The sequence below is a fragment of the Vigna radiata genome, chromosome 4, assembly GCF_000741045.1.
Source record: "Vigna radiata var. radiata cultivar VC1973A chromosome 4, Vradiata_ver6, whole genome shotgun sequence".
Taxonomy (NCBI): Eukaryota; Viridiplantae; Streptophyta; class Magnoliopsida; order Fabales; family Fabaceae; genus Vigna; species Vigna radiata.
Genome location: NC_028354.1, coordinates 10,336,822 through 10,354,761, shown reverse-complemented (window position 1 = coordinate 10,354,761; position 17,940 = coordinate 10,336,822). Strand labels below are relative to the sequence as shown.

The following is a 17,940-nucleotide window of genomic DNA, read 5'->3' as shown; positions in this document are numbered from 1 at the left end:
TCTTAGACTCTTACGAGTTTATGTTTCCAGACATGCCTTTCGAGTTAACTCGGAAGTAAACTCTTTTCTGCGTAAACTCGGTAGAATTAATTGTGAAATCAGTAGGATTGTGTAGAATGAGCGATTCTATGAGCTTGAAAAGGGGAAAAATTAAGAAAAGCAAAGTCGTTTGATCTTTTTTTATTATATATTTAATGAAATGTATCAAAATGAATGACAATAATCCAAGTATTTATGTTTTACAATATTTATTTGTATGAACTATATATCTATAAATTTTATTTATTTTAAGTTATATAATTTTGTAGACTTATTTGAATTAAAATATTATTTATATAGTATTTTTCCTCTGAAGTAAACTCGTTACGAGTCAAGTTTACTCGACTCTCACGAGTTTACGTAAATTCACGAGTTTGATAACCTTGCAGCTAACCTTAGATTTGCATTTAAGCAGAAAAAGCCAAGATGCCCTTGCACAATCGTTAAAAAATGTGATAAACCATATAGCCCATGAAATATTTGGACCATTAGCGGGACCTAGAATGTTTTGCCAACTCGCACACCTCACAATGAAGACTCTGCAAATTTAAATTTTTGAACAAGGAAGGATACAATAGCTTTATACAATGAAAGGATGTCCTAGTGGATGAAGCAATTGAGTTTTTTGTGTTGGTAATGGAGGATTCAGACATCAAAGATTGACTTTTAAAGGGCAGATTCAAATGTTTCATGTAGTGAAGGCCATTCCATTATCTAATGTCCAATTGTTTTTCCCGATTTTTTGTTCTACAATATGCAAGAGTTGCTATAAAAAACCACATTGCACAATAGATCCTTGGTAAGTTTTTGTATATATATCAAATTTGTGGACAATTTAAGCACATGCAGAACACTTTTTAGAATTATGGTTGGGTTTATTTGGAGATCTCCTTGCCAACTGCAATTATCTTATTTCCATTAGCTGTGGAAATTTTCTTGTTTCTAGGAAATGGGGAATATGTAGAAAAATATTTAGGGAAGGGTGTCATATGGTCGGTGGCTCTAGATTCTAAAATCTAATAGTGAGTAAAGGGTGCACGATAGGTTCTTGGATCAAGAAAGATCAAGAACTATCAGTTCATTCCTGAAACACTCACACACAGCACGGAAAAGATGAAAAGAATTATGTATATTTCTTCTGTATGAATCTCAAAACAATGATACAAGCCTCCCAAGGGATAATTCCCTCCTCCACAGGATATGAAATATCCTGCCTATACAAAGAAAAACAATATCCAACCCTGTACAATGTTTCCTAAGCCTTATATAGGCTTCCTTTCCCCTCCAACCGCCTAACTAACTCTCCTCTGTATTCTAACATATTCTCCCCCCTTATACACACTAACCAACTAACATATTTATTTCCTTTTACTCCTCTCATAAACTTGCAGTATCCTACCAGTGCATCTGAGACATTAAATCCAAAATAAAATTGTAACTTACTAGAATACGTCAATGAACACATACACGTGTGACAGAATTGACGCAAAATATAGAAAAATGATTAGGATTTATTTCTACATAAATGTATGCAGTCCATTTCATGTTATTAGCTCTTTATGATAAAAATATGTAAATCATAAATTTAAGATAGTTTAATGGTGAAAATTTGAACAATGTAGTGGTCTTCATCCTTTGAGATTATTGGTGCATGCTAAAACTCTCAGACATGAACAGGTTTTATTTAATGTTCTCAAAGATCGGTATATAATGCCAAGACGATTGCTGATGACTGGCACACCTATTCAAAATAATCTTTCTGAACTGTGGGCATTGATGTATTTTTGCATGCCTTCTGTCTTTGGTACACTGGATCAGTTCCTTTCTACGTTTAAGGACATCAGTGATCTTTCATCAGGTAATTTTTATTTAATTTAGCATTGTATTATGTTATTTTGGTTCTTCTAGAAGTTTGCTTCACATTAATAGAATCTTTGCGCTCACAAATTTAACATGATCCATGTTAGAGTATAACTCCTATGAGATAGTGTTAGAATGTAATTAGTAATTAACTATTACAAATTTGTTAATCATTAGCTGGTACAGATTCTAGGAAATTAGGATCAATGATCCTTGATTATTAGGCAAGAATTTAATGTATTTATTATTTAATGTTATAAATTACTATAAATACATACTATGTGGTCTGCATGAGAATATGATAATTCTTCTTTTATATATTATAAGTAATTTTTGTTTTTTTATCCCTCTTCCCATCCTCTTGGGTGAACAGTATCCATGGCCATTGCATGCTTTTTCCTATTTCATCACTAAGCGCTCTTTTTCTACAATGACCACGCTACTAGAAACACCTTCCTCCAACAACCACCAAGCTTTGCCATACACACTAACAAGAACAACTTCTTCCTGTGGCGTACGATTCACAGATTCGTAACATATTGTGATTTTTCTCTTTCTTTCAGCATGACCCACTTCATGATGTGCACTCTACTCCTTTCTCACATCCAGGCTCTCTGTTTTGGCTTGTTTCCCGTTGCTTTTGCCAACTCCCACTCAAATACTGATTCTGTAGTGATTTTTACTATTGGAAGTCTCACATCGACTAGAGATAAGGTAAATTCATAGTATATAAATGGGTGCAAACCTTACGTTATAAGCCGGTTTTGTAGGGTTGAGTTAAGCTTAAAGTCCACTTCTAACATGGTATTAGAGCCATCGTTAAAACCTATCCTAACAATATTTGTTATTTGTTGGGCATATTGTTCCACTCGCTATCGAACCACCCATTAGTGTCTAGTCCCATGCTCGAGATGTATATATCTCGGTGTGAGGGGGGTATGTTGGAAGTTCCACATCGACTAGAGATAAGGCAAATTCATAGTATATAAGTGGGTGCAAACCTCACCTTACAAGCCGGTTTTGTGGGATTGAGTTAGGCTTAAAGTCCACTTCTAACATTTACTTTTGTTCTACTAATTCCATGTGAAAAACTGATTGGAACAAGCAATTACATTTCTTGGGTTGCTGCTGTCCAATTGTGGTTTCAGGGTAAAGGCCGTGAAAACCACTTGGCAAAACAAGCCAAAGATATTCCAAGTGCTAATCATGCCCAATGGAAGCAAATTGATGCCTCTCTATAGCATTGTTTGGTTTTCCATTGATGGCAAATTGCAACCCCAATATCAAGCTGTTACTACTTGTTATGATGTTTCGAACAAATCCAAGAGACTTTATTCCTATAGTAATCATTACCTATACAATGTTATCTCCAACATTATTTCTATAAAGCTTGAAGACCACAATATACAAACCTATCTCAGTGAGCTTGACCAAATAATTGTTGATTTTGGTGTCCTCATGTGCTAGGTTTCTTGGTGTCAAGAAACCTATATACTATATCAAAATAAACAATCACAAACAGAGACAAGAAACCTCATTGTGAGGCAGCAGTTTATTGAATGAAAAATACATGAAATATTCAACATCCAAAGGGAAAACATTCCTTTCTACACAGGACAGTCCCTGTTCAGAAATAAAACACTCAACAACCAGAACAAGAACACACCCCTCCTTAAAAGACTAAAATTGCCTAACTATTAATTAAAGCTTCCCTTAATTGCTGTTTAAACTTCTTCTTAACTACCCCTAACAACTTCATACTAACTTCTATGTTTTATTTTTGCCAAACTATCTAAAAACTGTCGAATACATTACATATCATCATGCCTTTCACTAATGATGCAGACAAATATGCTAAACAACGTGGAAAGTTTTTTGTGGTGCTTGTACTATTTTGTGTGTTTGAGTTAGGCTTAAAATCCATATTTTAACAACACCACCAAAAACTAGGTAGAGAATCCAAATTCACTACTAATATTGCAGTCAGTTCTACAGGAGCATCTGATAAGGTTTCAATTCCCGTTGATCCCTATAATGATTATCTTCAATGCAACCATGTAACATACACAACCTATCACAAATGTTATTGTTAGGTTTTCAATATGAAAACCCAAGCAAGCACTCTCCTTACTCTCTCAACAGAAGAACACAGAGAAAGGAAAAGAATCGATTTGTATTATTCACAAAGAATGTAATATGCAACAAGGGTATAAGAGGCTTAACCCTCCACCACTGGATGAAACCAGTCAATCAAGTAAGTGTCCAAAAGTCCCTTAATGAACCAAACAACTACTATTTATACAATCATCCCCCCAAACCACTTAACTGTATGACAGTTAAGTGTACGCTCCCTCAACTAACCCATCTAACTAACTCTCTTATTCCTCCTCTCATAGACAATCCATCCCTGCTTATCTTTAGGCCTATGAATACCCGCCTCCTGAAACCCAACCTTGTCCCTAAGGTTGAAATCGGGATATTGTTCCCGCATGGTAACCTCGTCTTCCCACGTAGCCCCATCCGTTCCTCCAACTTGCCACTCTATTAGTAACTGTGGCACCACCACGTCTCCTTGTTGTATCTGTCGTTTTCCCAACACCTTCACTGGCCAAAATGATGGACCCTCCCCTTGTAACTCCCGCGGCAGCTCCTTTTCTACCCCTTGTGTGCCCACAACCTTCTTTAAGTGTGAAACGTGGAAGACGGGATGTATCCTTGCCGTTTCTGGAAGCTGCAACTTGCAAGCTGCCTCCTCAACCTTCTGAATTATTTGAAAAGGGCCAAAATACCTGGCTGCTAGTTTCGAATGAAGTTGCGTGGGCATTGTCAATTGTCGATGGGGTCGTATTTTCAGAAAGACCCAATCTCCCACCTCCAAATTCACTAGTTTACACTTCTTGTTTGCTTGCCTTACCATCACATCCTGGGCCCTCTCCAAATGAAACCTTAATTGCCTTAACGCCTCATCACGGGTTTGAAGTTCTTGGCTCACGGCTTTTACCAGAGTCTCACCCGGAATAAATCTATGTAGGGAAGGAGGTGGTCTCCCATATACAGCTTCAAACAGAGTGCACCTTATAGCCCCTTGAAAACTGGTATTATACCAATACTCCGCCCACGACCCTCCACCCTTTAGGTTGCTCAGAACAAAAGCACCTAAGATACCCCTGCAGTACCCTATTCACCGCTTTTGTCTGCCTATCGGTTTCCGGGTGATATGCCGTACTCATCTTCAATTGAGTCCCCTGTCCCTTAAACAACTCCCTCCAGAAAATGCTCATAAACAATGGATCCTGGTCACTCACGATGGACTGAGGTATGCCATGCAGCCTAACTACCTCCTGTACAAACACTTCTGCCACGGTTCTGGCCGAATATGGATGTTTAAGTGAGATAAAGTGAGCATATTTGCTCAATCGATCCACCACTACCAAAATAGCATCGAAACCCTGTGACTTCGGTAACCGTACAATAAAATCCATGCTCAATTCCTCCCACACAGCATTTGGAATTGGCAATGGTTGTAACAGACCTTGAGGAGAAGAAGAAAGATATTTATGCTGTTGACAAACAACGCACCTGGCTACAAACTCTGTCACGTCCTTCTTCATCCCAGTCCAATATAGAGACTGCGCAACGCGTCTGTACGTCCGATACACTCTCGAATGGCCCCCGGTCTAGGCCACGTGGAACTCAGCGATCAACTTGGGAATCCACTTAGACTGCACCGACAACACCAATCTACCCTTATGGTGCAACTTATCGTGTTCTAACATATATGCCAGGTGGGTATTTGGATCTTTCTTAATTTCTTCGATCACCCTATGTAAAAATTCGTCAGCATGTACTTCCCGCACCACTTCCTCAAAATCATGCCAGAAGGGTCTGGCCACCATACTCAGCTCCTTTCCTTCATCCTCTTCCCCTTTGTACCTCCTGGACAGGGCATCTGTCGCCTTATTTGCAGTCCCGACTTTATACATTATGTCGAAGTAATATCCCAGCAATTTCGCAATCCAATCCTGTTGATTTTGCGTAGTGATACGCTGTTCCAGCAAGTATCTCAGGCTCTTCTGATCCGTGTGAACTATGAATTTCTGTCCGACGAGGTAAGGTCTCCAATGCTGTATGGCAATATGAGGGCCATCATCTCCTTCTCATATATGGATTTACTCAATCTCCCCTCCGAGAGCGCTTTACTAAAATAGGCGATGGGCCTCCGGTCCTGCATCAAAACCACCCCTACTCCTCTACCGGAAGCGTCACACTCGATGTGGAATGGCGGATTGAAATCTGGCAGAGACTGCACAGGGGCTGTCGTCATAGCTGTCTTCAATGTTTTCCAAGCCTCCTCTGCATCCGCATTCCAGGAGAACCCACCCTTCTTCAGCAACTCCGTTAATGGCTGGGCGATTTTTCCGTAGTCTTTGACAAATCGCCGGTAATACCTGGTTAATCCCAAGAACCCTCTCAAGCTCCTCACGGTTTTGGGTCTCTCCCAGTCTACTAGTGCTTTTATTTTGTCATCATCCATTTCCAATCCTTTACTCGAGATCACGTGCCCCAAATATTTTATTTGGGTTTGCCCAAATTCACTCTTCCTCCGATTAGCCACCCATCGTTCTCGTTCCAACGTCGACAACACACTCTCCACATGTTCGTGATGCTCTTCCCAGGTATGACTATATATCAGAATGTCGTCGAAGAATACCAAATCATATTTCCGCAACTGGGCCCGGAAAAGAGCATTCATGGCACTCTGAAACGTCGCCGGAGCGTTGGTCAGGCCGAACGACATGACTACAAATTCATAGTGCCCTTGATGAGTGCGAAATGCCGTCTTCTCGATGTCCTCCTCATGCATCGTATTTGATGGTAGCCAACCTTAAATCGATTTTGGAGAAGAAACCTTTCAGTTCGTCCAGTAGCTCCTTGATGACGGGAATGGGGAATTTGTTGGGCACTGTCGCGCGATTGAGTGCTCAATAGTCTACACAAAAGCGCCAGCTGCCGTCCTTCTTCACTAAAATCATCGGGCTCGAGTATGGACTGTGACTCGGTCGGACCACCCCCGTTCGTAGCATCTCGGTGATCTGCTGCTTGATCTCTGTCTTCATCACGTGTGAGCATCTATAGGGTCTGATGTTGACGGGGTCACTTCCTTCCTTAAGTGTTATTCGGTGTTGCATGTCCCAGACAGGTGGCGAGCTGGTAGGCTCTCTGAACACCAACTCAAACTGGCCTAGAAGCTTCCCCATTTCCCCATCTGCTTTTGCGTAAGGCCCATATATTTTGGCATTTCATTTTGGGCCTCAATGGAGCCCAACTCCCATATTATCATCCAAGCTTCTGCTTGGTCTATTTTCAGTAAAGCCTCGGGCCCCACCACCCTTCTCTCCAACTTGGGATCCCCTCTCACGGTCACCTTCGTCCCATCTTGCCGGTACACCATCGTTAATTTGCCCCAGTCCACCATTACTTTGCCGAGCTTCCTCAACCATTCCATCCCCAATATTACTTCCACTCCCCCTAGCTCAAACAAAAAAAATCTATACGATGATTTTGGTGCCCCCCAACTCCAAGACTACTCTCTCGCAGCACCCACTCACCTTCTTCCTCTGGCCATCTCCCAGTTTTACGAAATAAGGCTGGGTCTCCTTCACCGCCGTACCCAACTCTTCAACCAAGCACCGGCTAATAAAATTGTGGCTCGTGCCACTGTCGACCAACACCATCACCTCTCTGCACCCTAGTCGTCCCATCATTTTCATCGTTTTGGGAGTAGTCAATCCCCCCGTCGATAGGGCCGATAACTCCATTCCGGCGAGATTCACCTCCGTTTCCGTTTCCCCTCCTTCTTCTTCCTCTTCGTCCACTACGATCATCATACGCAGTCCTCGTTCCGGGCATCGGTGACCCGGGCTAAACGAAACCCCACACAGGAAGCACTTCCCTTCCTCCCTCTGTTTCAAGTACTCTGCTAGGGTAGGTTCCTTGGGCCCCTTTCTCTGCCTTTGCCGGTGTTCCGGTTAGCCCCACCCCCTTGGGTCGCGTCCCTCCGTACAGATCCTACACTCTCCATGGCCCCTTCTCTGTTCTGTGATTCTTTTGGAAGTTCCACTCGCGTTATGGCTCCCACCGATCGCCCCCATGCATAGGAATTCCTGACACTCGTTCCTCCTCCCATCTTCAACGGGGTACATAGCTTCTTAACATCCCTCGCACTCGCATTGCAGTCACGAGGTCTGGTGGATCGTGAGGCCTTACGTGGTCGCAAACCTCTTCCCGGAGTCCCGCCATAAAGTACCCAAGAATCTGCTCTTCCGGTATTTGCGTCGTTTGGCCCCCTAACACTTTGAAATCCCGAACGTAATCCTCCACCGGTCAGGTCTGTCTGATCGCCGAAAGTTTCTCATAAACCGTTCCCCGCGTTCCTCCTCCAAAGCGAATCCCCAACGCTCTCTTCAATCCATCCCAAGAATAGTTCTTGGTCTTCTCCCACCAAAAAACGAAACCAACTACCCGCGTACCCCTCCATGCTGATAAACGCCAATTGGATCTTCTCTTCTTCTTCCACTTTTTGTACCTCGAAAAATTTTTCCGCCCTACTAATCCAATTCCAGGGTTCTCCTCCTTCAAACACGGGTAATTCCACCTGTTTCCTCCAATTAACCAGAGTCCCCGTTCACCCTGCTCCTGATGGCTCCCCCTCACCTTTCGCTTCTCCGCCGTTATCATTGACCGATGATTCACTACCATCCCCCCGTACCCCTACTTTATTGATCTTGCGGTCCTTCAAGATCGTTAAAATCGCTTGAATGTCCTGACGCATCATCTCACAATTCTGCCTTAGTGTCCCAGTTTCATGCCTCAAATAGACCGTCTCGGCCTTCGTTTCCGCCAGAGCTACCTCCACTGCTTCAATTTGCTCCGGACCGTAGACACAACTCTTCCCTCCATCACGAACGATCGACAATTGGATCCGGCAGGTCGGACCAATTCTTAGGTTTTCAATATGAAAACCCAAGCAAGCACTCTCCTTACTCTCTCAACAGAAGAACATGGAGAAAGGAAAAAAATCGATTTGTATTATTCACAAAGAATGTAATATGCAACAAGGATATAAGAGGCTTAACCCTCCACCACTGGATGAAACCAGTCAATCAAGTAGGTGTCCAAAAGTCCCTTAATGAACCAAACAACTACTATTTATACAATCATCCACCCAAACCACTTAACTATATGACAGTTAAGTGTACGCTCCCTCAACTAACCCATCTAACTAACTTTCTTATTCCTCCTCTCATAGACAATCCATCCCTTCTTATCTTTAGGCCTATCAGTTACTCATTCTAGTAATGCTACTACTCTCAAATAAAAGTTCATGACATTGGTCAAACACGACCCTCTCCTAATCTTAACTTAGATTTTGTGATTTATATTTCTGGGTTTCCTTTTATCTCAATTAGCAAACTCACTAGCAACAAAAACTATTTTGTATTTTTTGTTAATAATCCTATTGTTCAGGATTGGCGTACCAGACAAATGATTGGAGCAAGATACAAGTGTAGAAGATTATACTATTTGCCACAATCAGTTGTGTGTACCTCCACTACGTTTCAATCCCCCGAGCATCAACGCTTAGATCATCCTAGCACTAACAAAATGTGTCTTATGGTTCCAAGTTTTCCTTATCGTTCATCTTTCCAATGTTAGTCTTAGTTAGGAAAACATACTCATTATTCATACGGTCCTTGAGTTAATAAAAATGCTTTGTATCCTTTTAACTTGGTTCATTTGGATATTTGGGGTCCTAGTCGTGCCATTGATGATTTTTGTTGATGTACTTGGTTATTCTTAATGAAAAATCATTTTGATGTCTTTTCTATATTTCAAAGTTTCTCATGTGAAATTCAAAATCAATTTGGCACCTCTATTACAATTTTACGACCTAACAATGCTTGTGAATGTGTCTCCCAATTTCAGTCTATTTTGAAATCACATGGTATTCTTCATCAAACAGCTTTCTCACACCACAATAGAACTGTGTCATGAAATAAAGAATCGACACTTGGTTAACACTACCTGTTCCCTTCTTCTTCACCATAATGTTCCTCTTTGCTTTTGGGGAAATGCAATTCTCAAAGCATGATATTTGATCAATTGCATGCCTTCCTCTGTACTTAATAATCAAGTTCCTTACTCTCTCTTGTATCTCACAAAAGACCTTTACTCCATTCTCCTCTTATCTTTGGTTGTACATGCTTTGTTCATGACCTTACCCTAAGTAAATGACATGATATCGATAACATTGGTGGATAAATGCTTTTATGAACTAGTTATTAAGTTATGACTATCATTATTTGCTAAATTTTGTAGGAGTAGTTTATTACAATTGCCACCGTCAAGTGTTTTAACTGATCCAGTCTGTTGGTTGAGCTTCTATAGTTTATATATAGCTGTTGTACAAAACTAAGAGTGATCAATTCATAGTTTCTTTTCTCATAAATTTGTTTTCAATAATCCATAGCTAGTGATGTAAGCTTTTTAAAGGCTGTAGGTACTTTTAAATTTTCCTTGCTAGATTCTTGCATTCTTGCTAACATATGTTAGAAGGTTTCTTGTTGAGTACCCTGTGATGATGCAAAAGTGTAAACATTATATGATAATAAAATTAACTTCTTTAATCCCTTTCTAATAATTGCAGTTTTGTTTCTAAACAGTTCATGATGCTCCAAAGGTAAAGGAGAGGCTTAATATTTTAAGAAGTGTATTGGGAGCCTTTATGCTTCGACGTACCAAGTCAAAGCTTATCGAGTGTGGAAATTTAGTTCTACCACCTCTTACTGAGACAACCGTGTAAGTTGTATCTTGTTCCACTTCAAGACTACTTTGAACACTTTTATTGCAATTTGAGCTATAATTATGAAGTTGTTTTGAATATTAAAATTGTGTCCATCAGGTTAGTTCCCCTTGTCATCTTGCAGAAAAAGGTCTATATGTCAATATTGAGGAAAGAACTCCATAAGCTACTTGCATTATCATCTGGAACTTCAAATCCTCAGTCACTACAAAATATTGTTAGTCAAGCCTGTTTTGAACATTTACTTTTGCTAATTTTTTGTTCCACTAGTTTTGGGGTGTGATTCAAATTACATTTAAAAAATAACGTGTTTCAATTTTTAAAACAGTTTATAAAATCAAGTTTTAATTATTGTCTCTCAACTTTATCGTTGTCTTGTTATTTTCATGAAATGGAAGGAGAGAGCATTCATTAGGCGATGGTTTTGCATATTTTAATGAAGGGTAATTTGGTCCACTATAAATCAAGGTTATATAATAATTTACTTGGTGCATATATTATTCAACTTATTTTGGGAGAAAAGTTCCTTTCTTTTTTTGCCAGCTTCTTGAGAAATTTTGAAAATAAAGCAATTTTTCTCTTGGAATAATTAAATTCCAACGTGCCCTTGATGTTTCTGCGATTATGTAACATTATTTGGCACAATCTTCTAGTAAGTAAAAATAATGAGTACCACCCGTAAAGTATGGTATACTTCAGTATAAATCAAGGTTATATAATAATTTACTTGGTGCATATTTTATTCAACTTATTTTGGGAGAGAAGTTTTTTTCTTTTTTTGCCAGCTTCTTGAGAAATTTTGAAAATAAAGCAATTTTTCTCTTGGAATAATTAAATTCCAACATGCCCTTGATGTTTCTGCGATTATCTAACATTATTGGGCACAACCTTCTAGTAAGTAAAAATAATGAGTACCACCCGTAAAGTATGGTATACTTCAGTATTATCTTCTGCTTCTTCCATTCACATCAACGACAAATGTGATCACATTTATAGGTGATACAGCTAAGAAAAGCATGCAGCCATCCTTATCTCTTTCCAGGTATTGAGCCTGAACCTTATGAAGAAGGTGAACATCTAGTTCAGGTAACTACCTCTCTTATATTATACTGCATAACTTGGGACCTATCCTGAGTCTTTTAAGTCGTATTGGTTGCTGTCAGATTACTAAATTTATTGTTAATGCTGCATTTCCCACCTTGGTAGCAAGTATCATGCAATACACAGGACAATACGTGATAGGTTTCTTGAAAGAGAAACCCACTCTCAACACACTCACACGCACAATTCATAGTAAGAGTATGAAGAAAAGAATGAAAAAGAATTGTATTAGCCCAATCGTCTAGTACAAACAGAGAACTAGGGAGCCTAATCCCCTTCCCAGGACAATGTGTCCTGCTACTATTCACCAAGAATACACTCAACAACCTCCCCTAGCCCTCAACTCTGCCTTATATACAAAGTCACACCCTCAGGTAGTCTAACGACTAAATCGTTAGACAGTTACTCTTTCTTCCTTCTAGTATACACTTTCCACTCTCTAAAACTACCTCCCCCTAGTATTACAACCTTGTCCCTAAGGTTGAATTTCGGATACTGTACCTGAATCATGGATGCATCTTCTCAGGTCGCCCCGTCTCTCCCCCTTTCCTGCCACTCCACCAGGACTTGTTGCACCAGACCTTCTTCGTGCTGTTGCTGCCTCTTATCCAATATTCGCAGAGGCCAGAACGCGGGTCCCTCCGCTTGTAGCTCAGACGACAATTCCTTTTCTACATTTTCAGCCCCCACTTCCTTCTTCAATTGTGACACGTGAAATACCGGATGTATCCTGGCTGATTTTGGTAATTGGAGCTTAAACACAACCTCTCCCACTTGCTGTAGCACCTTGAAGGGTCCGTAAAACCTCACTGCTAATTTGGGATGCAACTTGGCCGCCACGAAAGTTTGTTGGTGAGGACAGATCTTCAAAAATACCCAATCATCCACCTTTATGTCCTCCAGTCTCCTCTTCTTATTCGCATACTTCGTCATCATGTTCTAGGCTCGGTTCAAATGGAACCGCAATTGTTTTAAAGCTTCATCATGCGTCATCAACTCCTGCGCCACCGCTTCTACTGCCGTTTCTCTAGGTATGAATTGGTGTAAAGATGGAGGAGCTCTCCCATACACCGTCTCAAATGGCGTACACTTTGCTGCACTTTGATAGCTAGTGTTATACCAGTATTCTGCCCAAGGAAGTACCATGCTCCAACTCTTGGGTTGCTCTGAACAGAAGCAACGCAAGTACCCTTTGAGGACTCTATTAAACAATTCTTCCCCTTTCTTTACTGTTTTGACATTCCCACCACAACCTACCACTCTATCTCCACTAAAAACAACAACTTTTGCAACTTTTCTTGGAGAAGCAAGAGTCACAACCTTCCCATCATGATCTTCACCTGATGCATTTTCCCTACAAACATTTGTCATGTTATCCACCCTTACAGCAGAAACTTCGCAACTTTCTCAGCAGCAACTTCTGTGACTTCTGCAGTTTGGGCTAACTTCTCAAAAACAAAACCTCTATCTCTTCCTCCAAACCCCCTTATCAATGCCTCTTTCAGCTCTTTCCAAGAAGGTTTCTTGGTTTTATTTTTCCGGGCCCCGAGCCAATAGATTGTGCCTCCCTCCATGCAGCTGTAAACCAACCTGAGCCTCTCCTTCTCTGTAACATTTTGGATGTCAAAGAACTTCTCTGCCTTAGAGATCCACCCCAATGGGTCCAGCCCCACAAACCTGGGCAATTCTACCCGCTTCCTCCAATTTTGTTCACCTGTGTCTTCCACCAGCTCTTCTTCTGAACCCTCTTTCTGTCCTTTCATGACAAATTTCTCACTTCTTTCTAAGCCCTTTATGTGAATCTTGATTTCTTGCAGCATTTCTCTCATTTCTTGCATATTTCTGTTAGAAGTGGACTTTAAGCCTAACTCAACCCCACAAAACCGGTTTGTAAGGTGAGGATTGCACCCACTTATATACTATGAATTGGCTTTATCTCTAGTCGATGTAGGACTTCCAACAATTTCTTCTCCATTCTGCCATGCTCATTTTCGGTTCGCTGGTCCTCCTCTCCAAGGTATTGTCTCTTCCTTCCATCACGCTCCTCTCCCAAAGATCCGATACTCCTCTCCTAAGGATGTTTGGCAGGTCGGACCAATTGATAGATTTCTGGATATGAAACCTATCTGACTTCAAGCACTCACACACACAAACAAGAACTCAAACTCTAAAAGGAATGGGTTTCTGTATTGCTATTGAAACAGTGTACACATATAGCACTAACGGGAGCCTAATCCCCCTCCACAGGACAAATGTTCATTTCTCTACAAAAGAATACTCAAAAGCTATCCTCTCTACCAGACCCCCCTTGCCTTCTTATCGAGGCAACCCACTTCTAACTACCCAACAACAATTAATTCCTAAACTGTTTTCTCTCTCCTGCACTTATTACCCATTATAACCTATCATATTATATCCTATCATATTTCCTAAGACATTTGTTGGAAGTTCCACATCGATTGGAGATAAGGCCAATTTAGAGTATATAAACCTTATCTTACAAGCCTGTTTCGTGGGATTGAGTTAGGCTTAAAGTCCACTTTAACATGGTATGAGAGCCGTTGTTAGAGCCTATCCTAGCAATATTTGTTGTTTGTTGGACATATTGTTTCACTCGTTAACAAGCCACTATTTGACCACTCATAAATGCCTAGTCCCATGCACAAGATATATATATCTCGGCATGAGGAGGGTGTGTTGGAAGTCCCACATCGAGAGCTAAGGCAAATTTAGAATATATTAGTGGTGCAAATCTCATCATGCAAGCTGGTTTTGTGGGGTTGAGTTAGGCTTAAAGTCCACTTCTTAACAACATTAAAATACCCACTTCAAAAGTTCTAGATGAGTGGTCTTCAAACACTATCTTTGCTTGAAGACCTTACATATTGGATTTATGAAATCGCTTTGACAATTTTTCCAAGATCAACAAAAAAGAAATATACTGTCAAATTCTACTGTCCTATATATTTACTAGGTCAAAAGGCAAGAACTAAAATATTGATTTTCTTTTTCTAAGTAATAGCTAGTTCATTTTGAAAGAGACAATAATGGTTCTCACAACCCCAGGGTTTTTGTTGAAACCATGGTGCTCATTATGTATTTTGGGAAGTTTTTAATTCTATCCTTGCTATAATTTTATTCTTTATTACAAGTATATCTTGCTATTAATACTAGGATCATGTATTTAAAACAATCCCATAATTACATGGATTTGTCTCTTTAGAATTAGCTCTCTATATTTCGTTAATTAACCAGCTCGCCCATGTATCTGTAGATCTAATGGCCTCATCATTGAAATATAGAAGAAATATATTATTCTTTCTAAATTTGAGAGTTTTATTCACTATATACACTTAGCTCGTTTTGCTCTATCAGGCCAGTGGTAAACTACTTATTCTGGACCAACTTCTTCAGAAGTTACATTATTCTGGACACCGTGTTCTTCTTTTTGCTCAGATGACCCATACACTTGACATCTTGCAAGTAAGATTTTTCTACCTGGATTAAGTGCTTTGTAATAGTTACGGGACTATATTGATGAAATATCTTTTTATTCTCATATAGGATTTTCTGGAGTTGCGAAAGTATTCGTATGAGCGTCTTGATGGATCAATTAGGGCTGAGGAGCGCTTTGCTGCTATAAGAAGTTTCAGTAGCTCATCAGCTACTTCAGGCTTGACTTCTGAAGCTGAACAAAATGGAGCATTTGTGTTTATGATCTCAACACGAGCAGGGGGAGTTGGTTTGAATCTTGTGGCTGCTGATACTGTGAGTTCTGACAAGCTTTCAACGTACACTGAATTGGAGCCTGATTACTGATTTATTTTCTTCTATTTTAAGTATATTTATAACTTTTTATCATCTATTTTAAGAAATATTGAGTACATTCATAAGTTTTTATCTTCTATTTATTTTGGTTCTTAAGATGATGGACCTTTTTAAAACCTTGCAAATAAGCTCTTCCAACCAGACCTACTGTCTTGTTATTTTCTTAAACATGAATTTCATGTTTGTGATCTTAAAGGTGAAAATATGGTTGTGACATGCACTAGCATGTTTGGAAACCATCCCAGAATTATGGGAGAATGAAAAATAACCCTTTTAAATGAACCATAAAATCCATAGAAATAGGACTCCCGATTCTTTAACTGGATGGTTTAAGCATTGTAAGTTTAAGTTATCACCTGCAACTTTAAAACATACTTGACAATTTACTCTGGCATGTCATTCTCTAGGTTATATTCTATGAGCAAGATTGGAATCCTCAGGTGGACAAGCAAGCTTTGCAGAGAGCACATAGAATTGGCCAGATGAACCATGTGTTGTGCATAAACCTTGTTACAGAGAAGACAGTGGAGGAAGTATGTTGGTGTTTGTTATAAATTTTTATTCTATGATAATAGAGGTGTTACATATTCTCTAGGAATTCATGTCTGTAGGTAATTATGAGGAGGGCAGAAAGAAAATTGCTTCTGAGTATCAATGTTACTGGTGATAACATGCTCAAACATGATGATGAAGAAACATCTGAAGTTGGAACTGGAGATTTGAAATCCATCATATTTGGTTTACGTATGTTAGATCCCACTGAGATTACTGACGCAAATCATAGGGATATGAACTTATCAGAAATTGGTGTTATGGCTGACAAGGTGCTTGCGTTGCGTGACAAACAAATACGGGATATGGATGATAGGAAATTTGAGGTCAATCCAAGAAACATTTTACAAGGTGATGATGTTAAGGAAGGAGGTACTACTTTTTCTCACGATCTTGGTCTTGATGAGGCTTCATATCTTTCTTGGGTTAACAAGTTTGAGGAAGTGTCTAAGTCAAGTTGCAACTCAATTATGGATTGGAGGAGCAAAAGAAACTCACAAGAGGAAAAGAGTCTAAAACTTGAGTCTGCAATGAAGAAGGCAGAGGAAAAGAAGCTATCCAGGTGGAAAGCTCTTGGATATCAATCATTGAATGTAAAATACCCTCTCACCCAAACAGACAATGATATTACATCAGCTACTGGGTCCGTTCATTTTGTGTATGGAGATTGTACAGCTCCATCAAATGTTTGTTCATCTGAACCAGCTATGATTTTCAGGTCAACTTTCTTTTTTTGCCTCACTGCAGCTTTTTGTTGTGATGTCCCAGCTTTCTGTGTGAGCTTTCTTCGGTTTTGGTAGCATTCTCTGTTGCATGATAAATATTTTATAGTAAAATTGTTGATTTTTTTCCTTTTTAATTTTCCTGATTGTCCCCAATCCCAAGGAGATTTTGGAAGCATTTTACAGATTTCACTATTATTAAGCAGTATTGTGTACAGTACTTTAGAATAGAATAGCAGTTTTTTCTCTGTATAGATTTTCTTTTATTACCTTGTATTAGCACAGATCTACTTCCTGTAATGTAGCTTTATTGTTGGCATTTAGTTATTGGCATAAGTCTATAATGTAAATATTGAGAAGGAATAGAAGAGAACATCGGAGAATCTCAAATTAGAAAGAATAATATATTTCTTAAATATTTCAACGATGAGGCCATTGCAAGGTGGTTATTTTAGGAAATATAGAATATTAATTATAAGGAAACAAGTCCATGCAATGCAATTGTTTTTAAACACATAATCGTAGTATTATTTGCAAGATATACCTGTAATAAGGAACTAAACTATAGCAAAGATAAAATAAAAAACTTCCTAAAATACATAATGAGCAACATAGTTTTGATAGAGATGATAGGTGCAAGAGAACTATACAATGTTGTAGGTTGAAATGTGTCAAGATCCTATAATGACTAATACCATAGATATGGCCAAGGTAAAAATATTGGAGATCCCACATCAATTAAATAATAGCCAACTTATGGGTTGTGGGTGGAAATATCACTTTGCAATTAACACTAAAATGTAGCTAGATTAGAACAAACCTAGGTTCTTTCCATAGAATCATTAGTCATTAACAATTTAAAGAACACATTTAGGTGTTAAGAATTGCTACATAAACGCAGGGGATTTTTACTTTGAGTTGAAACGAAAATTGAAATTTGAAATAAGAAACAGAATTAAGAAGCCAAATTAAGAA

The 17,940-nt window shown here is 39.3% G+C and overlaps 1 protein-coding gene across 5 annotated transcripts in view; it reads left to right on the top strand.

The window, feature by feature from the left end:
- LOC106758651 (probable helicase CHR10) overlaps positions 1–17,940 on the top strand; it is a 29,419-nt gene that overhangs the window by 7,669 nt on the left and 3,810 nt on the right. For all 5 annotated transcript variants that reach the window (XM_022779781.1, XM_014641596.2, XM_022779780.1 and 2 more), the window contains 8 exons: positions 1,717–1,897; positions 10,623–10,758; positions 10,862–10,979; positions 11,759–11,848; positions 15,239–15,346; positions 15,428–15,631; positions 16,099–16,224; positions 16,303–16,961. In XM_022779781.1, coding sequence (XP_022635502.1) covers positions 1,717–1,897; positions 10,623–10,758; positions 10,862–10,979; positions 11,759–11,848; positions 15,239–15,346; positions 15,428–15,631; positions 16,099–16,224; positions 16,303–16,961 — 1,622 coding nt within the window. The remainder of the gene's footprint in view (positions 1–1,716; positions 1,898–10,622; positions 10,759–10,861; positions 10,980–11,758; positions 11,849–15,238; positions 15,347–15,427; positions 15,632–16,098; positions 16,225–16,302; positions 16,962–17,940) is intronic.